The following is a 27,644-nucleotide window of genomic DNA, read 5'->3' as shown; positions in this document are numbered from 1 at the left end:
ATCCACATAAGCAATGAGTTTTAGTTGTCTGGATGTAATGGGTAATCCAAAATGAAGCGTGCCATTAAGATAGTGAAGAATCCTTTTAAGCATATGAAAATAATGATTTAGAGGGTTTTGCATGTGCTGACAAACCTGATTGACCGCGAATGAGATATTTGGATGCGTGATCGTAAGATACTGTAGAGAACTGGAAAGACTATGATATAGTTGAGGATCAATGAACGGGAGCGAAGCAGTTGGAGAATTGTCTGGTTTGTTGGCAACAAGATTTTGTAAAGGTATGCACATAATCATTCTTGCTCTATCGAGAATGGAGTTAGCATAGTTGAATTGGTGTAGAAGGAGACCAGTTGCTAAATGTTCGACTTGCAAACCAAGAAAAGTGTGTACTTGACCTAGATTTTTGTAAGGAAAACTGCGGTTGAAGATCTCGCAAAAGCCAAGAAATGATATTTGAAGAGTTTCCCATAAGCAAAATATCATTCACATAAATGAGTAGTTAGATTGATATGGATGATTTGGTATAGATGAACAGTGATGTATCAGCTGCTGAATGTAAATGATGTAGAACTACGATGCTTGCAAGTGATTGTATTAAGAAATTGCACAAGTTCTTGATTAGAGAAATAATAAAGAAACTTTTAGCAACTAAAACCACGAATCAAAACGTGAAAGGGGTCACTTTCGTTTAGGCCAAGTTACATATCCAAAAGATTTGAACCTTCAAAATAAGTAGAAAACAGCATTATGCCAACTAGTAGTTCTCAACAAAATTCCTAGTCTAACAACAAGATCAGTAAACAAATGAATGCACTCAAAATCCCTACGTTTACTAAGCTTAGCAGAATCGGGGGAGCATGACCTTCATGACAACAATCAGCTCACTAGAAAATGTTAGATTTAAGACACACAAGATAAGGAAGAGTAGAGAACCTTCGCTAAGGACCGGTGGCAATCTTCCACTCGACGACCTCCAATTATTCTTCAATATCTTCAACCAAAGTGTCCAAGATACGCTCTATGTAGTCTTCCACCGTATGGTCGATTCTCAGGTTGACGTCGAAGAAAGTTGAATGGAGAATGTGCACGAATCCTTGTTCGTTGTAAGCAATCCCATAGTCCATCTCCGGGTCAGCCATCCATGCGAGAAGTCGCTGCTTTGACTTTGGGAAGTGCTGGATGACAAGGAGAGACTTCTCCGATGGTGCTACAGTGAGAAGGCTCCAGCGGAAACTGATGGACAGCAAGTTGTCCCTTTTAGACAGCAGTTTAAAGCCTCAGGCTGATAAGGATCCAAGAAGGGTTGCAGGAATTTTCTAGCAGCAGTCTTGTAGAGCAGGAAACCCAACGTGGGATGGGGTTTATGACGGATTTGTGGAGGAAAAATAGCACAGAAGCCTTGGGAACTTTCGGCCAGCAGGGGAGGGGAGCTGGTGGCTTAATGCCAACTTGGGAGGAGTGGTTTTGGAAAGATTTAAGGAGGTGGGGAGCAAGCGGAATTTCAGCCAGAGAAAAAAGGAGGGGTTTTGAATTGTTTCCAAAAGGGTGCAGTGATTTCAGGAAACAATTTCAAAGGAAATATCTACGGGGCCGACGGCATAGGGAGTAGGAGGAGGGAATTGTGGAGGCATTCAATGCTTACTTAAATTAAGAAATTAAATTTGGAATGAAAGATTTCATCCAATTTAATTTGAAATTTAAATAGGATATGAATTAGGAAGTTATCAAAAATAGGATTATAATTTAGGTAACTATTTTAAATTCAAATGGATTTGAATTTACTCATGAATAGAGTTACCTAAAATATGAAAGACTAATTTTGAAAAGGTTTAGCTTACATACGACATCCCTTAATAAAAGGGTACAACGGGAAACTAAATAAAGCAAATAAAATACGACAACAAAAATAAGAGAATACATAGAATAAATCAAAAATACAACTCAATCGTGGCCGTAGATCGGCGGCCACGCCTCTGATAAACCTTCCATGATCTGATGTCCCCATCAGTAAATCCCCATTGGATTAGATAATCTATGAAGGTTGAAAACCACTGCCTCAAAGGTTGCTTTAAGACATAAATAGCCTTGTTGAGTTTTCAAACATATGTAGGTTGATTGGAGTCTTTTAAAGCCTTGAGGTTGATCAATATAGACTATTTCATAGAGCTTACCATGAAGGAAGGAATTCGAGACATCCAATTGGTTGTTTTGACAATTTTTGTGAAGAATAATTGTCAAGAATACTCGAATAATTTGAAATTTGGCCATCGGGCTAAATGTTTCATTGAAATCTAAACTATATTCTTGTTTGTATCGTTGAACTATAAAGCATGCCTGGTATCGTGCATTGCTGCCAAGAATATTTTGAATTGGTAGAGGAACAAGTGTCCACGTTCCTTGTGTTTGTAGGGCTTGATATTCATCCAACATTTCCCAATGAGGAAATTTAATGGTTGAAGTGTAACAGGTGGGATCCTTTTGAGTGTTGCTGGAGTGAAGAAGATTGAAGATAGAGCGAGGTTTAAGGTGTTCAGTTTGGAATCTTGTAAGCATAGGATGAACTTTAGTTCTTCATTGAGGTATTGACGATGTGGAGTTGGAAGAAGTGGAATGCGTAGGTCCAATTGTAGAGGGTGAGGTGGAAACTGATTGAGGTGGAGAGGATTGATGAGTATGAGAAGATAGAATGTTTGATGTATTATGTGGAATTGAAGATAGTGGAGTATGAGGTAGATTGTTTGGTATAAGAGTAAGAGGAGAGGCTGTGAAGGATTGGGAGGAGAAGATGAAACAGTAGCGATAGAAGGCATTTTGTGAAATGGAAAAAAAAATTCTTGAAATAAGACATGAATAGAGGCACAGACTTTGCCAGGGGTTAGGTTGAAGCAGATATATCCTGTGGATGTAGCAACATAGCCAAGAAAAATAGACTGCATTATTTTTGGTGCAAGTTTGTGATGATGATGAGGTGGAGATAAAAGATAGCATTGAAAACCAAAGACTTTAAGAAACTTATAGTTTGGAGCCATTTTATATAGGAGTTCATAGGGTGGGAGGTTATTTGTAGTAGGAGATGAGAGTTGCATACACCCGAAGATGGTAGTGTAGACTGGCATCAAGAAGCAAGGTTCTAGTAGTCTCAATAATATGTCGATGTTTGCACTCAATTATTCCGTTTTATTGAGGGGTATAGGAACAATTGAGCTGATGTTGAATTTCATGTTGAAGTAAAAAAGGATTTGAAGGTGTTGTTAACATATATTCTTTTCCATTATTAGAATACAAGATAAGTAGTGGTACACCAAATTGTTTCTCAGCCTTGATTTTAAAATATTTAAAGTAGAGGAATGTATTTGATTTTGTAACATTGGGTAAATCCAAGTAAAGCGAGAAAAATCATCCATAAATATAACATAGTAGCGAAATTCATTAAATAAAGATATCGGGTGCTCTTGTAAAATATAAACAACGGGTTATTCATCTGATTCAAGTCATGTACTCTTTTTTTCATTTTCAAAATTTTCATTTTTCTTTTTTGTTCATGCATGTGTTGGACTCAGTGAAAATTTCATTGTTCTTTTTTATTCTAGAATAATTTTTTTTTAATTTAAAAAATTTTTACTAAAAAAAACTACTTTAAAAAATAACCCAAATGCTAACGTAAATAATAAATATAATTATAAGTATTCAATGCATTATAAAGCACACATCAGTCCTAATTCATGACCTGTGTTGAGTAAACATTACTCTTTTTTTTATTCTAATTATTTAATTGATGCCCAATCATTGAGTTGCATTCTAAGAAAAATTCGTGCTTTGATTTGACAAATATTAATTTTAAAATTTGTGCCAGTTTTATTGATGACAAATTTAAATTATTATTAAAATGCCAAAACTATGCTTTCCTTAAAAAAAGTTAAAAAGCTGATTATCTTCATAAGATCGTTAGGCATTCTTTTGTCGTAAAATAAATAGATAATTAAATAAAATTTGTTATTAAAATTTATATTATATACATATTAAAAATTTTAATGTCATTATGACCTACTTTTTCAAAGACATATTGTAGGAGTTTTACATGAATATCATTAAATTCTTATTGTTGCGTCCAGGAGTATTCGCGGCGGTAGAGAAATACAAAATTAACATCTGGCATTGAACGAAAATCCGGCACGAAATCAGATAAGAGAGAGTGCGTAGCATTCACACGAGACACCAATATTTTTATGTGGAAAACCCCTGAAAAGGGGGAAAAAACCACGAGGCCTAGCCCAGTTTGAATGAATCCGCCACGCTCGAAACGGCGCGTCCCGCGCGGTTTGGCGAGGTTACTTCTTCTTTTTTTTGCGGGGCCCACGTGAGTCAAAAAAGTCCTAAAAAATTCGAGAAAATTCCGAAAAAATTCCGAAAAAATTCTGAAAAATTCGAAATTTTTGAAAATTCTAGAAACTTCCCCCCTTCTCTCACAAAAACCTATAAATATGCCCCCTATGCCTTTAGAAAAATTGCACATTCTCCTTTTCTCCCTCTAACTCTCTGATAGTTGAGGCTTTCCGCTATTATTGAGTGGGAAATTTTTCTTGCTCGACTTAGTACCCTCTTCTTGCGCAGAAGTGAAGGAATTTTTTCCTATTCTTTTTCCCCTGACTTTCTGACAGTTGAGATTTTCCACTATTTTCGAGTGGAAAATTTTCCCAGCTTGACTTAGCGCCCCTCTTCTTGTGCAGAAGTTAGGGGATTTCTTCTTTTCTTCTTCCTGCAATGGAGGCATTCCACTGTCGTAGATAGGCGGCATTTCCCTATCAAGCTTCAGTACCCCTCTCTTGTGTAGAAGAAGTCACGATGAGAGGCTATCTTCTTAATAGACAACCCTTGACGGAAGAAGATCAATTGCTGCTTGTATGCGAGGGTGATTTGAGAAGATCTGGCGGTGATAGTGTTCTGGAGGAGAACCAGAAGTGATGAGTAGACGGGGCGAATTTCAACGCCATTTGAGCGAAAGTCGGCGATGGACGATCGAGTCGAAGCTCATTAGCAGTCAACGACCGAGTGTAGAGCCAAATGAGAGAGTTCGAGGGTGCGTTGCAAGTAGCAGTCGAGCGAGAAGCCGATGATGACTTATACGAAGTAAAGGACCGACGACGAACATCAGGCAAAGAGCCGATGATGACGGTGGTCTAGTTGCATTTTACAAAGATAATAAACATCCATACGGAAGTTTGCTGACATCAGATATCCCTGATTCAAGGGGGCGGAGCAGTGTGTTATGCCAACATTCTGGCAACAGATGCATGGTGTTAACTGATTTGAGGCCTGATGAATACCAAATTGTAATGTTTCTTTGAAGAAGAAGTTGTAGAAGATACTTGTGTGCAATACAGAAGAAGTTTTTCGAATCCACTAAGGATATAATAGTAACTTGTATGGTTGATGTCGATGTACTTTTTATTTTCAGATTCTTGCAAAAATGAACTTGTTGTACAATTTTTGCAATATAACTACAATGATATTTCGTGGAATCTTTATAGAAAGAATTTTGTTAGCTCAGAATATTGCTCGATGATGCTGACCTCAGTGGAAGAAGTCGAGAGAATCCACCAAGGATGTAAGACCTATCCGAGATTGTATATCAGAGTCCTGCTCGATGACGTTAACCTGTGTGGAAGATGTTGGGAGAATCCATCAAGGATGTAAGATCTACCCGAGGTTTTATGTCAGAGCCTTGCTCGATGACGTTAACCTGTGTGGAAGAGGTTTAGAGAATCTACTAAGGATGTGAGACCTATCCGATGTTGTATGTCGGAGCCTTTGCTCGATGAAGTTAACCTGTGTGGAAGAGGTCGAGAGAATTCACCAAAAACTTGAGATCTATCCGAGGTTGTATGTTAGAGCCTCGCTCGATGACATTAACCTATGTGGAAGAGGTCGAGAGAATCCACCAATGATGTGAGGCCTTTCCAAGGTTGTATGTCGGAGACTTTGCTCGACGACGTTAACCTGTGTGTAAGAGGTCGAGAGAATACACCAAGGATGTAAGACCTATCCGAGGTTGTATGTCGGAGCCTTTACTCGATGACATTAACCTGTGTGGAAGAGGTCGAGAGAATCCACCAAGGATGTGAGATCTTTCTAAAGTTGTATGTCGGAGCCTTTGCTCGACGACGTTAATCTGTTTGGAAGAGGTCGAGAGAATCCACCAAGGATGTAAGATCAATCCACGGTTGTATGTTGGAGCCTTTGCTCGACGATGTTAACCTATATGGAAGAGGTCGAAAGAATCCACCAAGGATATGAGACCTTTCCAAGGTTGTAAGTTAGAGCCTTCGTTCGACGACGTTAACCTGTATGGAAGAGGTCGACAGAATCCACCAAGGATGTGAGACCTTTCTGAGGTTGTATGTCAGAGCCTTTACTCGACGACGTTAGCCTGTATGGAAGAGGTCAAGGGAATCCACCAAGGATGTAAGACCTTTTTGAGGTTGTATGTCAGAGCCTTTACTCGATGACGTTAACCTGTATGAAAGAGGTCGAGAGAATCCACCAAGGATGTAAGACCTTTCCGAGGTTGTATGTCAGAGCCTTTGCTCGACGACGTTAACCTGTGTGGAAGATGTCGAATCAAATCCCCCTGAAATCGATTTTGCTTAGATTGGGAGGGGGAGAACGCCGTGTATATCCTGAATCAAAGGTGAAGAAATATCTATCTTTAGATCGTTACTGTCTTTTTGAGATCGATATTAAGACCTTGCCCAAGAAGTAGAAGTCTGACAGAGGACTGTATGTGGCTTAAAATTTCTTAGAAGCATCCTTCCATTTTCCGGGATTTTCCTGACATATTATCTTGATGTTGGAAGTATTGGAGGGATCTTCTTGATCATAGTTGGAGTCAAAGTTGCCACCCAATTCGGATCTAATTTCCATGAAATTGATGAAGCAATGGCTGAAGTTATAAAGTTGAAATGAACGACCCTTTGGAGGTTGGAGCGAAAATTGCCCCCCTGTTGGGAATCACTTTCCCACAGACAGCGTCAAACTGTTGCGTCCAGGAGTATTCACAGCGGTAGAGAAATATAAAATTAACGTCTTAGCATTGAACGAAAATCCGGCACGCAATCAGATAAGAGAGAGTGTGTAACATTCACATGAGACACCAATATTTTTATGTGGAAAACCCCTGAAAAGGGGGAAAAACCACGGGGCATAGCCCAGTTTGAATGAATCCACTAGTATTGTAGTTGATTACAAATGAAGTCCTTCCTTGGGGGAAGTCCTTAGCTTGATGTACATCTTATGGAGTACATTACATGATGTTAATACAAAGAGTCATTGTTGACGTGTTCGTTTGGTCGGAAGGACCGTAGTCGACAAGCGACGGAGGTCGAAAGGCTTGTAGTCGGTGGGCGACGTAAGTCAAGAGGACCGTCGTCGGCGGCGACGGAGGTCAGAAAGACTGTAGTAGGTGGGTCACGTAAGTAAGGAGGACCGTAGTCGACGGGCGACGGATGTCGGAAAGACTGTGGTCGGCGGGCAACGTAAGTCAGGAGGACCGTAGTCGGCTAGCGACGGAGGTTGGAAGAACTGTTGTCTGACGACGAATGTCAGAAGGACGGCGTCAGGTAGAAGTCCAACCATGGAAAGAAATCCATCTTCGCATAGACGTCCAGCGAAGTTCGAGAACCGGTATAAGTCCAGAGTCGGGTATAAACTTTGGCAAAGAGTGAAGGTCTGACGTCAGGTAGAAGTCCAACGTCTGTTGATTGCAGAGGAGAACTCCGACTTCACTTGGGCAGAGTTTTTGCGTCAGGAGGGAACTCTGTCGTGAATTGGAAAGAATTTCAGCATCACGTGGAAGTTGGGCAGAATTCCGGTGTCTCCCGAATATCCCGCAGAATCCCGGCGTGTTCGGGCGGCAGGAAGAACTCCGGCGGTGGTCGAGGGGGAGCTGATTCTCCTTCTCCTTCTCTTCTTCTTCTCTTCTTCTTCTTGCTTCGATCCCCTCTTATGAAGAATGAGGGCTCTATTTATAGTTTTTCTGGAGTGGCATGGCTTGTAAATAGGTGTGAGATCAAGGGAAAATAGGGAGTGGTCGAATGGACGGTTGATGTTGAATCCTTCAATCGTGCACTGTTCGTTGGACATTTTAAGGCCTCAATGATGTCAGAATTCGGCGATCTTAGGCTCGTTGGATTCGCTCATCGAGCCGCTTGATTCGAGTATAAGCTCGTTAAAATCGGAGACTGATTGGTAACTCAAATTGTGATTCGAACCATCCAACAGCGCTTCGATTCGGACCCATTTGGGCTCGGATTGAGTTGAATTTGGTGTCGTTGGGTTCGTATTTCTGATACGATCAGTTCGACTATAAGTTTGCTGAAATCGGAGTTTAGATGATCTCGAATTTAATTTTTGAAGTTTCCGGCTAGATTTTTGCTTCGAGATTCGTGTCCAATCAAGATAATTTTATGATGACGTATCACTTATATATTTGTATATTAATATTTAAATTTTTTTTTACATACTTTTAATAATCTCTAAATTAAAAAAACACAAAATAATATATCTAAAATAAATTCTATTTTTTCATGCATAGCTTTTAATATAATCTAAAGATTAAAATATTATACAACAACAATAACATCAAGTCTTTATGCCACTACCTGAGGTCGGCTACATAAATCTTTTGTTTAATTTTTTTAGTCAAATTCTCATTAAAATCTAATAAAGAAATGTCATTTCTAATATTTTCTTACCAAATTTTTTAGATCTACCTCTTTCTTAAAATAATCCAAATCTAATACATATACTTTTCAAATTGGGTCATCGGAAAGTCGCCGTTTTATATGACCAAACCATCTAAGTTAACTCTCTATAATATTATCTTCTACTAGAGAAACTCCAACCTTTTCATGTATATGCTCATTTTGTATCTTGTCTTTAAGATTAAAATCACTCATCCACTTGAACATCCCCATCTTTGCAACACTTAACTTATAAATAAAATAAAATATTGGATTTATAATTATATAATATATACTAATATTATGTAAATTCGTTTACTCTTATCCAGTTAAGTTTTGTAAGGCTTTATTTCGGATAATTTTTTAATGCTTTTTAAAACAATTTTTTAATACAAAACTTTCTATGACAATAATAACATCAAGTCTTTGTCCCACTACATGAGGTCAACTATATGAATCTTTTTTTTTATTATGTCATATTAAAAGTCAAATTGACTAATATACAAAAATTATTTCTAATAATTTCTGACAAAATCTTTTAGGTATACATATATCTTTCTTAACATAAGTCAAATCTAATACCTCTATTTTTCTAACTTGATCATTGAAAGACCGCCGCTTTATGTGACCAAACAATCTAAAGTTATCAAAGGAGACTCTCTCTAATCTTTATCTTTCGCTGGAGCTGTTCCAACCTTCTCACATAATAAAAAATTTTCTAGTTCAAAAAAATTATACTAAAAAATTATTAAAAAAATAATAAAAAAGCTTGATACGTCCACCAAAAATTATCTTGATCAGGCACGAATCTCAATGCAAAATCAAGTTGGAAACTTCTAAAATTAAAATTGGGAGGATCCGAGCTCCGATTTAGCAAAATTGTAGTCTAACTGAGCATATTAGAAATACAAACCGAACAATACGAAATCCGACTCAATCCGAGCCCAAATGGGTCCAAATCAAGGACCCGAAGCGCAGTTGGAAGGTTCAAACCACGATTTGGGTTACCAAACGGTCTCCAAACATGACGTGCTTATAGTCGAATCGAGCGGCTCGACGAGACGAATACAACGAGCCCAAGATCACCAAATTCCGACTTTATTAAGGCCTTCTATTGTCTGACGAACGGTGCATGATCAAAGGATTCAATATCGGCCGTCCATCCAACCACTCCCCATTTACCCTTGATCTCTCACCTATTTACGGGCCATGCAACTCCAGAAATCTATAAATATACCCCTCATTTCTCTTAAGAAGAGGACCGAAGCAAGAGGAGAAGAAGAGAAGAGAAGGAAGGAGCTCCTCCTCGATCACCGCCGGACCATCGTCGGACCACCGCCAGAGCTTCGCCGGACCACCACATGAGGCCCTCACCTTCGCCAGAGGTCCTCACCTTTGCCAGACCACCATCTGAGGCCCTCACATTCGCTAGAGGCCCCCACATTCGCCAGAGGCCCTCACATTCGTCAGACCACCACTTGAGGCCCTCACCTCCTCCGAACCACCGCCTGACGTCGTTGCTCCGTGGGACCACCACTTGAGGCCCTCACCTCCGTCGGACCACCGCCTGACGTCGTTGCTCCGCCGGACCACCACTTGAGGCCATCACCTCCGCCGGACTACCACTTGAGGCCGTGTGCTCCACCATAACATCATCTGAGGCCCAGACTTCCGCCGGACCACTACTTGAGGCCTTGAGCTCCACCAAGCCACCACCTGATGCCCAGAGTTCTCCTAGAATACTACCGACTACGCTCCTTCAGACCTTCGTCACCTACTACGGTCCTTCCGACCTCCATCACCAGATAACGATCTTTCGAACTCCTATTTCCTGCTGACTACGATCCTCCCGACCTCCGTCGCCTACTTGGTCACTCCGACCTCCATCATCAGACTACGATCTTTCGGACCCCCCGTCTTGTGCCAACTACGGCCCTTCCAACCAAACAAACATGTAACTCCCACTATGTAATGCTCTCTATATGATGTACATTTGTACCATCAAGCCAAGGCCTTCTCTCAAGGAAGGGCCTCATTTGTAATCGACTGTAAATACTAGTGGATTCATTCAAACGGGTCACGCCCGTGGTTTTTTCCCCTTTTTAGGTGTTTCCACGTAAAAACTCTGGTGTCTCTTATGAACGCTACACCCTCTCTGTTATCTGATTACGTGCTGGATCTTCGTACAATGCTAAGACGTTAAACTATATATTTTATCTACCGCCGCGAATACTCTAGGACGCAACAAAGCTGTATCAAATAAATCCTAAATAAACATCTTGATAAATAAAATGTAAATATTAATTAATAAAAAATAAAAAATGCAAATATTAATTAATTAAACACATATTCTAATATATTTCAAAGAAATTTAAAAATTACAAAACCTTCTGAGGAAAAGTCACGAGTACATCTAATCAAATATTTACATAAAACTCCTCCACATTTCAAATTTTACAGTATGTACACACACACAACTTGACCTCCTCCACCGCGTGTCCCCAATCTCCGGAGAGAAAATCGTCCGGTTCCCCATAACTCGATCGGAGCGGATCAGTCAGCTCCGCACCCAACAACTAAGGTACATAGCCTCCCGCACTGAATCCTCCGCCTCAGCTCGTCCTTCCTCCCGCCAGCTTGCTCCGCCACGTACCCCGCCGGCGGCGAGCAATCCTTCCGAGAAAACGCCGGCAGATGCACGGCGCTCCTTCCCGCCCCGTAACGAAGCAATCTCGGCGCTCCACTTCGCGCCATGGTCGGCATGGCCGCCGCCGACAAACGCCACGGTCGCCGCCACCCAAACCCTACTCATTTATCCCACTTTCCAGTGAACGGATCGGATCGCCGGTGAAACTGCGTCGATGGCAATCAAGGAGTGGGCGCTTTCTTATAGAGCTGAAGGGCGATTGGCGCTTTTCCAAAATCCGCTTTTGTCGACTTTCTTTCCTGTTTCCGGTTTTCAAGCGAACGGTATGGTTTTTGATATATTCGCGAGATGAATTGGACGGTGATTAAGGGATTGAATTTGTGATCAAGTGGAGGAAGATGAGATCCTTATCTGGCTGATAATATCGTGAGAAATTCATTTTACGATTGATATATCGTGGAAGGGGAACACGCGGCAGGCTTATCCTCTAGCGGAGGAGACGGGGATGCCCCACCAAGTGGTGGGGTCTCTATGGGCCCATGATTGCTATTTTTTTTTTAATAAATTTACTTTATATGTCCTGTCATAATAACGAAAAATTGAATAAAAATATATATATGCTATTATTGTTTTAAAAATCTATATTCTAAAAATTATTGTAAATCAAAATACAAATATTTTTTTGAGTGAAGACTACTTAAAAGATTTTGTTAGAAATTATTAAAAATAATTTTTATTAGATTTAAATACAAATTTAACTCTTAATAAAATAGTTGAAAACAAAAATTACATAGCTAACCCCCATTGTAGTTGTTCTTGACTCGATAATTTGAACAAGTCTCAAATCATATTCGAGAAAAAGTTGAATATTGTTCAAATCTGTTTGAATCATACAAGAATTATGTTTGAATTGGGTTGAATTTTATTTGGTCTAGATTCAAACATAATTCTAGTAACATTCGAGCATTATTCGAATAGAATTTAACTAAATTAGATATAATAGAGTGCGTTTCAATTTCTATAACAGATTAGACAGTAATATTACGACAAAAAAAACAACAATATCAAGACTTTATCTTATTCCATGAGATCGGCTTCATGAATTTTTTTTCTCCGTTTTATCCTATTAAAAGTCAAATTCTCATTTAAATATAATAAAAAAAATATCATTTCTAATATTTTATAACCAAATCTTTGTAGGTCTACCTCTACAACTCTGCCTTTCTTAACTAGAATATTAATATATCAAAATACAATCTCAATAACTATAACACAATATATCAAAAAAATAGATACAACAATGCATCATATCATTGCAAAATAAACCAGTTATAATTCTTCAAGAATTACATTAAGGCTTCATTTGGGAAGCTTTCATACTGATTCCTAAAACAGTTTTCTAATATAAAATTTTCTAATTCAAAAAAATTTTATATTAAAAAACTGTTTTAGAAAATAACAAAAAAACTGTCTCAAACAAAACTTAAATCTAAACGGTTACAAAGTTCTTACAATAATAAGAAGATTAAAGAAAAAAATTATAATGAAAGTGATTGTAACTTTGTATTAATAACTCAATCCATATCCTTTCCACCTACATTGAATTATATCTTTCTCCAACTTTGAAGACCATCTATTTTCTTTGGATGCACTGTTTAGCTTCACCACCAATGAAGGCAACACAACAATTTTGTTGGTTTCATTTAAAACCTCATAAATATTTACATTCTTTATTGAATATCTATTTTTAATATATCTAAACTAATCATGCTTTTTATATATAGAATTTTGAATATAAGTTATAATAATTGGCACAGATAAATGGAGGCAACATGCTCAGCCGGTCAAAGGGGATTAATTACTTAACATAAAAGACAAATTTAGGAGGGAATTAGAATTTTTTTATTAAGGTAAAGATGGCTAATTTGATTGGGAGGGAATTAATAAGATTTATTTAAGAAAAGAGTGTTGATTTAATTGAAAGGAAATTAAGAATGTTTATTTATGGAAAGATGGCTGATTTGAATGGGAGGAAATTAAGAAGATTTATTTAGAAAAAAATGGCTGATTTGAAGGAGTATTAAGAAAGTTTATTTAGGCAAAGATGACTGATTTGAATTAGAATTTGAAAGGAATTAGCAAAAGCTTAATCATGACTAATTATGTGATTTTATTTGCTATAGTTTTTCCTTTAGAGTTGTTCCTAACAACACCTAGGATTTGCGAAGAACAGATCTACCTCTTAAATAGTTGATCAAAATTTCTACTGTGTTTTCTCATTACTATAGCTAATTTTCCCGTTTGGAGGTCAGATTCCTAATAAAGTTCAAGCCCAATTACAACTCAAAAGTATGAGAATATGGTGAAAACTGTACCAAAAATTTGCATAATGTTTTCATAGGTAGTGCTTCTACACTCTGAAATTAGAATATTACATTATTACCTGACAGCACAAGTAAGAGGAGCAAGTTATTTACAGTAAGTATATTATAAAAGTCCACTAATAACAAATTAAGAGCACAATTAACATCAAATATTTCTTTAAGCATAAGATACAGAAGTTTTACAGTAAAGGATAAGATGGAAGCACATATACAATAAGGTAGGCAACTAAGATCTAATGAAACAATTGCAATAACAAAGTAGTTTTCTCCTAATAATAAACAAATGCAAGTATTTGCAAAGATCATGGCTGATGAATGTCCCAAAAAATCTCAAAAGATTTATGCAATCATAGAATATCATTTACTTCATCAAGATTCTTAAATACCTCCAAGATGATCTTGCAAATAACGAGTGAGCAGATTTTTGTTCCTTCTACCATTGACATACTCTTCACACTGAATCAACTGCGCCTTCGACCTGCTGCCGAGCAAGGTATCTCTCCCTCCTTTCCTTCTGTTCCAAAAAAAAAAGCGCCTTGGAGTCGATATCAAATTATTATAATAAGGGAGATTTGCATACATACCACTATATACTATTCTATTTACATATTTAACACCTAAAATTTTAATATTACATGCATACCACTCATAGTTCATTTTCATATCAAATATGAGTGGTAGAAATGAAATATACGAGTGATAGTTTAGTAGGAAGAAAATATGAGTGGTATATTTGATATTAAAATAATATAAAATATATACATAGATATGAAGTGAAATGATTTACCCATTCATCTATGACGAGGCCTTCACCTACAATCCGTGGACCAGAGTCTTCGGCGGGTTTCTTGCGCGCCTCGAGAGCAGCCTCAGCCTCAGCTAATTGGCGCTTCAGTTTCTCCAATTGCTATGTTGGAATAGGAAAACCACGTCAATGAAAGAGAGAAAAGATATAGCAGGATAAAAAATGGCGAGAGTGGGAACTGGGAAGTTAGCTTACTGTGCTTGGGCGCTCAGAGTCCAAGAAGACAACCTTCAGAATTTGCTCAATTGAAACCTGATCCTTGTGCTCATCAAACTGTACTACGCATTAATCAAAATATACAGGGGGAAGGAACGTAAAATGACATTGGGAATTTTTTATCAAGAGTGACGTTAGAGAGTTATTTAGATAGAAGCGAAGCGCGAAATTTTTTGATGCAGTCCATAAATGTGAAGAAAATGCTCAGATGTTTGGCATTTTCTGTAAAAGGCCAAAAAATTTGCAAAAAAGTAGGGCATTTTCGCGTACTTACGCCAAAAGATTTAGCGTCTTCCACTCAACCTAGCTCTACCACAGTTCGATCCGCGCAACGATTTGAACTACGAGAGTTCGGCAAGTCAAGCCATCGGAGATGGTAAGGTAAATTTAAATAAATCATTATATAATTCATTTTGTTAAAATTAATAATAGATTAATATAGTAGTTTGAAATTAAATGCTAACTTAATTAATATTAGAATACTTTTTTATGTTAATAAATATTTTTTTCTTATTTCATAAAATAGAGAGTTATGTTAAACCCAAATTAATTTAGTACAATATAACTATTAATTTAGTAGCTGAAATAATTTATGTAGTATGCAAATTAAAAATTAAGTAATGTCTTATTGACTTTGTTTGATTAATTTATAAATAATAATGTTAAATTGAAATTGTTTTATGAAGAACATATGTAAATAAAGTTAAAGCTTAACTTAGGCTTTCAAATTATTTACATTTTAATCTACCCCATTGCATCCTCTGGATGCATTGATACTGTCATTCATATCTTGACTTGACTTCTGCTTGGTAGTCTAGCCATGCTCTTTTGGTCATGCTTTTTTAGCTGGGTTTCTCTTCAGCATAGTTATATTTTTTAACTGTGTCATCCACCCTCTTGGTTATGCTTTTTTCCTAAGAAAGATCATGAATTTAGTCATACTCTTTTGGCCATCCTTCTTTAATGAAATCATCTCATTTGACCATGCTACTCTTGATCTAGCCATACTTTTTTTATTAGATATTCCTTGAATTCTTACTCATAGTATAGCCATGCACTTTTACTTAAAACTACTGTTTGTTCAATCATACACTTATGGATGGGTCTCTTCCATGATCTGTTTATGTTCTTCCAATTAAATCTTTCTCTATACTTGTCATGCTTTTTTGACTTGGCTTATCCTTGACTTAGGCTTCGTTTGGGACAGCTTCTTTGTTGCTTTCTAGAACGGCTTTATAGTTCAAAAATTTCTTGAATTAGAAATTTTTGTATTGAAAAACAAATTTATAAAGCAGCAAAAAAGCTGTCCCAAACGAAGCCTTAATCATGCTCTTTTGGTTAAGCTGTTCCCTATTATAATTATGCTCTTTCAATCACACTAAAAGACTTGTTGCCTTTCCACTAGATTTTTTTTATGCTTAGCCATGCTCTTTTGGTCGACTCTTAGCCCAATCAAGCCATGCACTTTTGGCTAAGTCATTTCGTTGTTTAGCCACATTTATGGTAGGTTAGTTTCAATTTTGAGCATACATATGTACTCAAACTATTTACCCTTCTAAATAGAATGTCTCTATTTGGGCCTACCTCTTGGAGCTCTTTTTAAATAATCAAAACCCTTGTTTAGGTGTTTGCATCACATTCAAATGTCTGAACCTTTGAGCTTGATAATTATTGCTCTTAGCTATCATTCTCTTATATTAATGCATCTTCATATTTATGAGTTAAATCAACACTAACTAACTAGGTAGGCCTACCCTTACCTTTACCACTATAGATTGTAGCTATAATGAGTTGACTACTAATATTACATAACAATTCACCTTATAATAAGGATCTTCCTACCATTACTAGACCTCATATTTGAATTGCTGTCTTATAAATTATAGATGCATATCTATTAATTTTTTGAAATTAAATTTAATTCAAAAAATTAAAAAATATTAACATGACAAGCATTGGCTTATTTGGATCCTTGAGATGACATAGCTTGGCAGCCCATCACATTCATATGAGTTAACCTTTGGCGACACAAGAATTTTGTAAATACTTAAGTTTTATGATTGGGCAGAACCCCAAAGTTGTTTAGCCTAGGATAGAGTGCAGCTAGGTTGCTCTTAATATATAATTAATTTAGAGTGATTGTGCATCAACATATATCAACAAAGAATAAATGACAAATGAAGCATTGCCATTAAAAACTTGATTGAATGATTTGAATGTTTATTTTTTGTTGATATAAACTATTTGGTTTGATTCAAAAGAAATTTATGTGTAGTCCTAGAGGATGTTTGTACTTCAATTCTTTAAAAAAATGAACTTAAATTTTAATTAATTTAGAGTGCAGCTAGGTTGCTCTTAATATATAATTAATTTAGAGTGATTGTGCATCAACATATATCAACAAATAATAAAATGACAAATGAAGCATTGCCATTAAAAACTTGATTGAATTATTTGAATGTTTATTTTTTGTTGATATAAACTATTGGTTTGATTCAAAAGAAATTTATGTGTAGTCCTAGAGGATGTTTGTACTTCGATTCTTTAAGAAAATGAACTTAAATTTTAATTAACAAAATTTTCATGGTGCAATGAGGTACAAACAAAGATTCCTAACCCAAAAAACTATCCAAATTCAGGAGTACATCCAAGACCGGACGTCCATGAGCACTCAGAATAATTCAGATGGAAATGATAAATAACAAAGGGATTCCGAATCCTTATACCTTGTTGTATTTTATTTGATACAAAGATTTATGACTATTGTATTATGCAGAGCTTAGCTATCTGTTTTCTTTCTTCTTCTTCTTTTTTAAAAGTGTATTTGCAAGCCCAGCTGCACCGCTTTTATTCTTTCAACTCTTTCTAGCTTCACGTACTTTAATTCTTACTAGTTGGCTTGTAGGCTGCCTACTTTTGACCTTTTTTTGTTGTGTAGTTTGTCTAGAAATCAAACAATGCAGTAGACTTTAAGCAAAATATTTATTATCAATTATAATAAATTGATAATCAATTTAAATTTTTTACGAAAGTATTTTTTTAAATTAAATTTGCATAACTTTTGATCCAACTTTTTAACCAAAGAATGTTCTCTTTGCATCTCTTTGATGAGGGACAGAGTTTAGCTTGTCAAAAATTGAATTACCCACCTAATTCATATTCATAATATGGTTCCTCCCAATTAGATCATATGACTTTGCATTCATATTATGTCCTTAAGGATAGGGCTGCTAACTTGACGACATAATCTAAGTGGATGCCTCGGATGCTAAATAGTGGCTGCTCTAATCTAAACAAGATTGCAAATCCAATAGCTTGGCTCTAGTTGGGCATAACTAAGCTATCTCATTCATCTATTTTCATAGACATTTCTTATACATTTAAGGATTGTATGCCGTGAATTTGTTTTTGGTCTACCACATAAATTTAGTTAGTCTAGGAATTTGTGTGTTCTTCATTGATTTGAGATCAAGGGACTTACTTTAGACACAGATCATAATGGTTGATAGACTGTCTCACAGTTAGACTGGGTCAACTACCTTCACAACTAAGTGATTTCAAACTTGATAATATAGGATGAAGAATCCATGAAATTCTTAGATTATTTTTACTTTTTTTTTTTTTGAATTCCTTGTCAACAGCCATCAACTCTTTGAGCCATTTCATGCTCCTTTTGACCCTTTGGTTATTTATTGATTACTATTATATAAATTTTCTCTGTGGAGTGATAGTTGCCTCACTTGGTTACAATGATTCATCCTTTGCCTTGTCAATTGACCCGCCTCAAAGCATAGAATATCCTCTTTGGATAACAATCTTTTAATCATATTCAACCTTTGATGTTAACTCAGACAAATCAAAATAAGAACATGTTTTTTTTATCCAGATTATCTTTTGGAGATGTTATGGAGCGCAATTAACTTTATAGTGCATAAAATTGTTGTCCTACCACACTGAACATCTTCATTTATCTCTTTTTGTGGAATCTTTTACATTTAAAAAACACTTTCACATCATCACATTTTCCCCCTCGAAACCCGCATACACTCAATTTTTCATGTTTCCCTCCTAAAAGCCTATTGCTAGAAATTGCATCTTCAACCAGCTGAACAAAAAACAATAACTTAAGAAAATCATCCTCTAATAGAGCAAATCCTTGACTCCTGCCACATAACGAACATGGTTGATCCGAGACACAAAACCTCAACTAATGGGATGGCCTTCCACAGGGGGGCGTAAGCTCGATACCCAAAGATGAGCTCAAGAACACTTTTCTTGATCTTGACCTTGAGGGCAAGGTTGATGGATAGGCTGAGTATGTGGGCTCCACTAGTGTGGGTAGCGGGCAAGGAGAGAGGGGGGCTCAAAGGGGATTAAATCTATCTTTAATTACTTATTATAGTTGGGAGGGAATTAGGAAGATTTATTTAGGAAAAGATGGCTGATTTGAATTCAGATTTGAGAGTGAATCAAGAATGTTTATTTAGAGAATTAGCGGTGATTTGAGTCCAACGTCGGGAGGGTAATAGGAAAATTTATTTAGGGAAAGTGGGTTGATTTGAATTTAGATTTACAAGGAAATTATAAATATTTGATTAGGCTTAATTAGGTTATTTTATTTTCATGATGTGAATTGTGTTTTGCTGTGGTATTTTTGGAGGTGTTCCTAGCAACGTCTATGGTTTGTGGAGAGTCAATCTACATGTCAAATAGTAAATCAACTTGTATATTGATTTGTTGTGCCGATATATCATTCTTTCTCGCTGATTTTTGCTGTGTTTTATCTTCGTTATTGTGATTTTTGTTGTGTGAAAATCGGATTCCTACCGAATTAGTATTAGATCACCTTTTTTGGGACCTATAGAGACTAAGAAGGTTGATGCATTGGAGGAGAGGCTTGATGGGGAAGTTGGAAAACTAAAATCTGAATTTAAAGAGTAAATTTGAGAAATTGAGGGCAGATTTTCGAATCTTGAAGGGATGGTGAAAAGGATGTTAGAGTTTTAAGCCAAAACTACATCATCGGAGGCAAGACACCGTTGACGGACAAGAAAGTGGTAGAAACCCCAATATAGGAATGATGATTGAGGATCGGGAGGTGGAAATTTTGGGGGAAGAAGAGATGCCATGTTTGGAGCCACTTTTAAGGAGGTGAATGCGTGAAGGGTATGGCTGACGAAGAAATTGGGATGATGAAGATCAGAGAGCTGATTTGAGGGAGAGAGAAACATGGTGCGATCACAACACCCGCTGCACTAGAGGAGAAAGAAGCTATCAGGGTGGTGATGATCCTAGGGTGAGAAAGTTGACAATGTTGGTTTTTGAGGAAGAAGATGCTCACGGGTGAATAAATAGGGTAGAGCAATATTTGGTCGTAAACGAGTTGATAGAAGATGAAAAACTCACCGCAACCGCTATATGTCTGGAAGAGGAAGCTTGCCCTAGTACCCCTGGAGAGACTTGCGAGATCCGATAAAATTATAGAGGGAGCTCAAAGACTGTTTACTAAAATGTTTCCAAATCAGTCAAGAAGGAGACTTCTACGAACAATTCTTTGCTCTAGTGCATGAGGGGAATATGATAGAGTAATGAGAGAAGTTCTAGTATTTCTCAAACCGATTGGGAAGGTTATCAGAGACTGTGCTGGAGGGAACTTTATGAAGGGGCTCAAGCATGATATTCGAGAAGCTATTCGAGTACTTAGACCATGTGGCTTACGAGAGGCAGCCAAGCTAGTGCAGAATAAGAACTTCTTGGATAGGAATAGTTGTAGCAGCAATTCAGGAGTCTCCTACAGCACGACCACTACATTTCTAGCACCAACTGTGTAGGCGTGCAGCTAGTAAATTCAAAAAGAAAGCCTAAGGATAGAGGTCAAGAAGTACGACCGGGGGGGACTTCATGAGGTTAAATGAGTCAAAATTCAGGAGAAAAGGGCTAAGGGTTTATGCTTTAGGTGTGATGAGAAGATCGCTCCAGACCACCATTGTAAGGACCGTTCATTACAAGTCCTGACAGTCTGCAATGAGGAAGATGCCGCAGAAGAGGAAGTAAAGGAGGAAGATGATCACCTGCACTTAGATTTTGCAGAGGTATTCCTTAACTCAGTGGTCGGGTTCACACTGAACAACACCATAAAGGTTAAGGGGAAGATCGGGCATCAGGAGATGGTAGTACTGCTGGATAGTGGAGCTATCCATAACTTTGTTTCCAACAGGAAGGTGGATCTGTTGGGACTGAAATTAGTGGATATGGGGGGCTTTGGGGTTATGCTAGGAATAGTTAAAGTAGAGAGGAGTAGAAGAGTTTGCAAAGGGGTGACCCTATTCCTTTCAGAGGTTCAAGTATTAAAAGATTTTCTGTCATTAGATTTAGGGAGCACATATGTGATATAGGGAATGAAGTGGTTGCGGAAGTTGAGGAAGACCAAGATTGATTAAAAGACTCTAATGATGGAGTGCCAGCCAGTTCAGAGGTTGCCTCCTCCGCGGGAACATGAGCATGTTACCATCATGAAGGAAAGTGTCTCACCTATCAATGTTTGTCCATGCCATTATCCCTAAATCCAGAAGAATGAGATCAAGAGCTTGATTAGGAGATGCTGGAGTCAGGGATCATTTGACCCAATGTCAGTCAATTTTCTAGTCTAGTGCTATTCTTGAAAAAGAATATGGCAATTGGAGGTTTTGCATGGACTGCCGGATGTTAAAAAAGGAGAATGTGCCATACAAGTTTCCTATTCTAGTGATTGATGAGTTGTTGGATGAGTTTTATGGAGCAGTGCTTTTCCCAAAGAATGATATGAAGCCAAAATACTATTTGATCTAGATGAGGCTCGAGGATGTTCCCAAGATGGCATTTAAGACTCATGAGGTACACCATGAGTCAATGTTTAAAATTGCGTATTCGGGTATTGAGGCGTTTTTCATTCGTGAGGCGAGGCGTAAGCCTCAAGGCGTTTTGAGGCGTAAGCCTCAAAATCAAAAGATTGCGTAAACATAAAATGATAAATTTTTTATATACCAATGAGTGAATAATATAAAACATAAAAAAGCATAAGATATATATATATATATATATATCATGAGGCGTAAGCCTCATGCCAGTGAGGTGAGGCAGGCCTCAAGGCGAGCCTCAACTAAGTTGAGGCGCAAGCCTCATAAAAAAACTCGAGGCATTTTTTACTGGAATTGCGCAAAGGCGAGCCTCATATTGCGCAATTTTAAAACATGCCATGATTTTTTAGCGATGCCTTTTGGCCACACTAATACCCCATCTACTGTACAATCCCTAATAAATAGGATATTCCAACCATATCTATGAAGGCTTGTGTTAGTCTTCTTTGATGATATTTTGATTTATAGCAAGACTGAGGAGGAGCACTTATAAAACTTGGGATTGATGTTATCCACATTGCGGGACCACCACTTGTATGTCAATTTGAAGAAATGCTCATTTGTGCAGCCTAGAATAGAGTATTTGGGATATGTGGTATCACAAGAAAGAGTAGCAGCTGACTAAAGAAAAATCAAGGCCATGCTGCGATGGCCAAATACCTAAGAGCTTGAGGGAGTTAAGAGGGTTCTTGGGGCTTACAAGCTACTACAGAAAGTTTGTGAAATGATAGAGTTCAACAGATTGGTTTTCGGCTGAAAAGTTAATGAAGGATAATTTCAATTGGGGCAAAGTAGCTACCAAGACCTTTAAGGAGTTGAAGAAGGTGATAACTAATGTGTCATTATTAATCCTTCCCGACTTCAACCAGCCTTTTGTGGTGGAAACGAATGCTTCAGGGTATAGGAGTTGTACTTATGCAGGAATAGAGATTAGTGGCTTATTTCGGTTAGGTGTTTACTGCCAAGACGAGGCTCAAGTCCGTTTACAAGAGGAAGATGATGGAAATTGTGCAAAGTGGCAACCCTACTTGTTGGGATGACACTTCATTGTCAGGATTGATTAAAGAAGCTTAAAATTTCTTCTAGAGCAAAGGATTGTTCTAGAAGAGCATCAAAAGTGGCTTTCGAAACTACTGGGTTATAATTTCGAAATTTAGTATCGACCGAGGATAGAGAACAAGGCCGCATATGAGTTATCCAAGTGTATGAGGGATCCCGACATGATGGCACTATATGTTCCCTTAGTTGTGGATTGGGAGGCTTTGAGACGAGAAAGTCAGCAAGATGAAGAATTGGAGAAAATTAGGAGAGCTTTATTGGGGAATAAGTATAGCCATCCAGGCTATACCTTAGTTGATCAGAAACTATTATACCAGGGGTGAATGGTGATACTGAGGACATCGTAAAGATACATGGCGATGGCAGAATAATATTGGGTTGTAATGCAAAAAGATGTGGAGGATATAGTGGCCAGCTGCGATATATGTCAAAGGCACAAATACATGGCGATGACTTCAAGAGGACTTTTTCAACCTCTAGCTATGCCTGAGGTATGGGAAGAGATAACTATGAATTTCATTGAAGGTCCACCAAAATCGAAGGGATTTTGGTGATTTTGGTAAACTGGATAGGCTGAGCAAGTATGCTCACTTTATTCCCCTAAAACACCCATACACAACAGTTTCAGTGGTAGCAGCATTTATTCAAGAGGTGGTCCACTTACACGGAATTCCATAGTCCATAATATAAGATAGAGACAAGGTGTTCATGAGCCACTTTTAGAGAGAGTTATTCAAGATGCAGAGTATCATTTTGAAGAGAAGTACAATATACCATCCATGCACTGATGGACAGACTCTCCTCACTTGGTATACTATGGGACTAAGAGCACTCCAATTTCATAAAGATAACAACAATTGGAGGAACATGATAGGCTATTGGGAGAGCTAAAGGGGAACCTTGCTGAGGGTACAACAAACTACAAAAAAGTAGGTTGATTGGCATAGAAGGGGTGTGCAATTCGAGGTGGGTGATAAAGCGTATTTAAAAATTCGAATCTACAGACAAAAGACCTTAACTCGAAGAAGAAATGAAAAGTTATCTCAACAGTACTATGGGCCTTAGGCCATCCCAACTGAATGCTAAACCATCGTTTGTCGTCTGTGAGCTGCTCCACTTGAACATGAAAACTTGCACCATTCTTGCGACGTGAACAGTGTGATGCCAATAATGGTGTCACACTGTTCACAAAGCCATTTTTTTAGGTTAGAGAAATAATTTACTCAAAATATTCTTTTTTGGTGTTATGAAATGGAGTTCGGTTGGAGATAAGTCACTACATTTTTTAGTGTTATTGCATTTTGGAGTAGAAAATGAGTTTTTCGATTGGAGATGCCCCTATGAGGTTGTGGAGAGGATTAGTGTCATGGCGTATCATTTGCAGCTACTCTCTACTTCCACCATACACCCAGTATTCCATGTGTCCAAGCAAAAAAAAGTTATTGGTGACCACAGTCCATCAACGATGTTGTCGATGACCATGACAAAAGAAATGGAGGTGATCCTGGAGCCAAGGGAAGTGAAAGGATTACGCTCGATAGCAGGAGGAGCTAGAGAAGTGTTGATCCAGTGGAAGGATCTGCCCAACTATGAAGCGACATGAGAACCGTACCAGATGATTCAATAACAGTTTCATTCATTCCACCTTGAGAACAAGGAGGCTCTTTGGAAGGGGAGTATTGACGGACCAGCTGAGCCTGTGGGCCGCACTAGTGTGGGTGGTGGGCAAGGAGAGATGGTGGCTCAAAGGGGATTAATTCTACCTTTAATTACTTACCATAGATTGGCATAGAAAATCAAAATTGGGAGAAAATTATGAATGTTTATTTAAGGAAAGAAAGAGGGCTTATTTGAATTCAGATTTGCAAGGGAATTATGAAGATTTATTTAGAGAAAGAGAGATAATTTGAAATCAGATTTGGGAGGCAATTAGGGTTGTTTTATTTTCATTATGTTAATTGTGTTTTAAATTCAGACTTCCACATGGCAAAAGGTCAAATGTGGTGCGAGGATAGAATTAGTGACGAGTGCAAGTCCCTTCCTAGTTTGTTCAAGAACAGTCCACATGGGGCACTCAGTCATTTGGGTAATATGATAAAGAGTAATAGTGTCCAGTATGGCAGTTTAAGCTATAAGTTCTTCTTCCGCATAGAATTGAGGGCACCCTTCAATTCCCATTTAACTCTTACTGTTTAAGTGTAGCTCTCGGTTTTTAACCTTATAGCAAATCAATCTACAAGTATTCCTATAATAAACCTTTCTTAACGACTTCAAAGTTCAATAAATCATGTTGGCCTATCCGTTTCGAATTAATTTCAACTCCCTATCTCAGCTTTCTACTTATATACACCCCATCAATCTTCTATTATGTTATGCAATGATGAATTTGATCATCTACTATAAAATACCATTTTCAACTATATACTCTCAACTTATTCATAAGTCTAACTAAGCATATCATCAGTCAGGAGAAGCTCCTATGCAAAAACATAAGCAAAGATCACTTGTTTAAAAGTGGGAACATAATTAAAGCATAACTCACCAGTTCTGGAACATATTCCATTGGCCCTTTCACCTTCAAACTCATGATCTTAAACTTAACTTTGTTTTTCTGATCAAGCAAGGGCTTCTCATTATTCTCTGGATGCTCCACAAACTTGAAAACTGCGAATTTAAGTAATAGATGAAGAATCACGGCACTTGTATTGCAATTCCTTTTATCATCAATCAATGATATAGAACCAAACGCCTAAGTAATAGATGTAAATGGGTTAACAGGAACGAGATGTAGAAAAGGATTCAGAAAGCAAACCTCCATGATAATGATTTCACTCACTTAAAAACAAAGAACGAAGTTTCAAAAAGAAAATGCATAAAAAGTAAAGCACAGTACCAGTTGCTATAATACTCTCTCCGGGAGAAAGTATTGCGCCAGGAGGACGCATAAAACAACTTTTTGGTGCAGTTGTTTGAAACTACAAGAAGAAAAAAATTTAACGTTAACAATCTATAGATTAAGATAATGTAACAATACAACATATTGTAAACAAAAAAACTGCCGTTACTTTTTGCAAAATATGAAAACAGAATTATTTCTTCTTTATTCTAAAGGGTAACTAAGTTACCTTGAACGCTACATAGGACTTGCTAGTGTTCTTTATTCTGATTGCACTTCTAACCTGCTTGCCAGGTTCATCTTCAAATGAAGGGATAAAAGTTAATTAAAAAAATCAAGAATTTTAAAAAGCAAAATAATGAACATACAAATAGAAGGCAAACTATTCCGATGGACTAAATTTTTCACTAGAAAGCAAGTGACCCGGTTCTATGCAAATGATTCTACTCAAAAGCTAATCTAATAGAAGGAAATTTAACAAAAGAGACATGATTTACCCAGGCACTCCTTAAGATGAACATGATAAACTCCACAGAAGCAATATAATCATTCAATGATTAAAAAGGAACGATAATATATGCAATGATTAAACACAAAATTTGCTAGATTCGTCATTAAACTCAATGATTAAACACAAATAATAGTTCCACAATAGATATAGCCAAGATGATTTATGACTTAATTAGGTGCATTCAAAAATTTAGACATAATAAACCCTCCAGAACTAGCAATCACCAAAAAGAGAAAAACATAAATGTGATCCTCTACAATTCAAGCTTCTAGTGTCTTTCTTCCACCGCATACCATAGGCAATAAACAAAAAAAACAAAGCAAAACAAAACAAAACCAGACATTTCAGCAGCATTCAGCGAAGTCCTAACAACATCAATATCAAAGAGATTCCACTGAACAATAACATGACCGCATTTAAAACAATTCAGTAAAGTCGAAAACCAGCAATCAAACAAACAAATAGATCGAGTATGAAACCAAGTACAACCAACCTAGAAAATTAAAAAAAAACCTAATTCACCCAAAAAAACCTTCACCAAAACCCAATCTTTTATGCATCATTAAGAAAATCACTTCGAAATTCCGACCACTAACATGGGAAGTAAAGTTTATTAGGCGGATCGAGCCGAAGCCGGCGCCGCGTCGGCAAAATTGATCTCGCCACTGAAGAGACCGAGTTCGCACCGGAACTCTGCTGCGCTCTCGGCCCCAAAACCCCGCCGAGCTGACCACTACCATGATGGTGCTGATGATGGGTCAACGACGACGACGAGTTCGTCGAAGAAGTCCCACCGCCACCTCCGGCACCAGAAGTGCCGGCCTGCCAGAACGGAAGCCGGCATAGACCCCAGAGTTTTCCATCTGACGACCCCGCCCTGCCATCAGCGACTGCCATCTGTACTGCTTCCTCCTCTGCTCAAGCTTGGTTCGAATCAGTGAAGAGGATCCGAGTGAGGGTACGGTGATTGTTCTTTAGTGGCGTGCTGTCGTCTCCTCGTGGTTAATCTGATTCAAGAAGAAGCAGGGAAGAAGAAGAAAGGCTGGAGCTTCGAAGGGTGGGCGGCTACAAGACGGATTCCATGGAGATTGCAGATTCGCAGAGTTTAAAGAGTGGATTTCACGTCCGTGGATTTGATTATTTTAATGCTACTTTAAGTACCCCTAAGCTCAGTTTACTTTGATCATCACTTTTTATCGGCTGCCAGTCTGCGACCATATTATTCAGATTATATTCTCTCTCTGATAATTGAAATAAAATCGTACAATTTTTTAATAAAATTTTGATCAAATTTAACAGTAAATTAAACCTATCACATGACTTTCTCTCTCTACGAAGGACTCTTTCTACCAAAGCCTTATATGGGGTTCTCGTTGGGTACCCATTCGGTACCCATGTTTTACTCGGATGGGCTTCGCCCACCCATGATGACTTTCGGGATGTCGTACCCACTTATACTCACCCACTTTCTGTACTTTTTGAATGCAAT

The 27,644-nt window shown here is 37.7% G+C and overlaps 1 protein-coding gene across 1 annotated transcript; it reads right to left on the bottom strand.

The window, feature by feature from the left end:
* Nucleotides 1-14,203: 14,203 nt before the first annotated feature.
* Nucleotides 14,204-27,311, bottom strand: LOC110099797 (vesicle-associated protein 4-2-like). The gene is made up of 7 exons (XM_020827083.2): nucleotides 26,752-27,311; nucleotides 25,874-25,944; nucleotides 25,642-25,723; nucleotides 25,291-25,412; nucleotides 14,773-14,850; nucleotides 14,560-14,679; nucleotides 14,204-14,286 (listed from the first exon to the last, which is right to left on the bottom strand). The coding sequence occupies exons 1-7, from the start codon at nucleotides 27,050-27,052 to the stop codon at nucleotides 14,224-14,226; spliced, it is 837 nt and encodes a 278-aa protein (XP_020682742.1). The 5' UTR covers nucleotides 27,053-27,311; the 3' UTR covers nucleotides 14,204-14,223.
* Between the last annotated feature and the right edge of the window lie 333 nt (nucleotides 27,312-27,644).

This window comes from Dendrobium catenatum, unplaced genomic scaffold (genome assembly GCF_001605985.2).
Source record: "Dendrobium catenatum unplaced genomic scaffold, ASM160598v2 fragScaff_scaffold_220, whole genome shotgun sequence".
In the NCBI taxonomy this organism is placed as follows: Eukaryota; Viridiplantae; Streptophyta; class Magnoliopsida; order Asparagales; family Orchidaceae; genus Dendrobium; species Dendrobium catenatum.
Note: the sequence above shows the minus strand (reverse complement) of the source record. Positions and strands in the feature narration are given on the sequence as shown.

Excerpts from the sequence above, each read along its gene's own strand:
- LOC110099797 (XM_020827083.2), bottom strand. The coding sequence starts at position 27,052 with ATGGCAGTCGCTGATGGCAGGGCGGGGTCGTCAGATGGAAAACTCTGG. Across the intron at positions 25,413-25,641 it reads AGAGAGTATTATAGCAACTG|TTTTCAAGTTTGTGGAGCAT; the intron begins GTACTGTGCTTT and ends TTAAATTCGCAG. Across the intron at positions 14,851-25,290 it reads TGGAATATGTTCCAGAACTG|TTTGATGAGCACAAGGATCA; the intron begins GTGAGTTATGCT and ends TGCGTAGTACAG.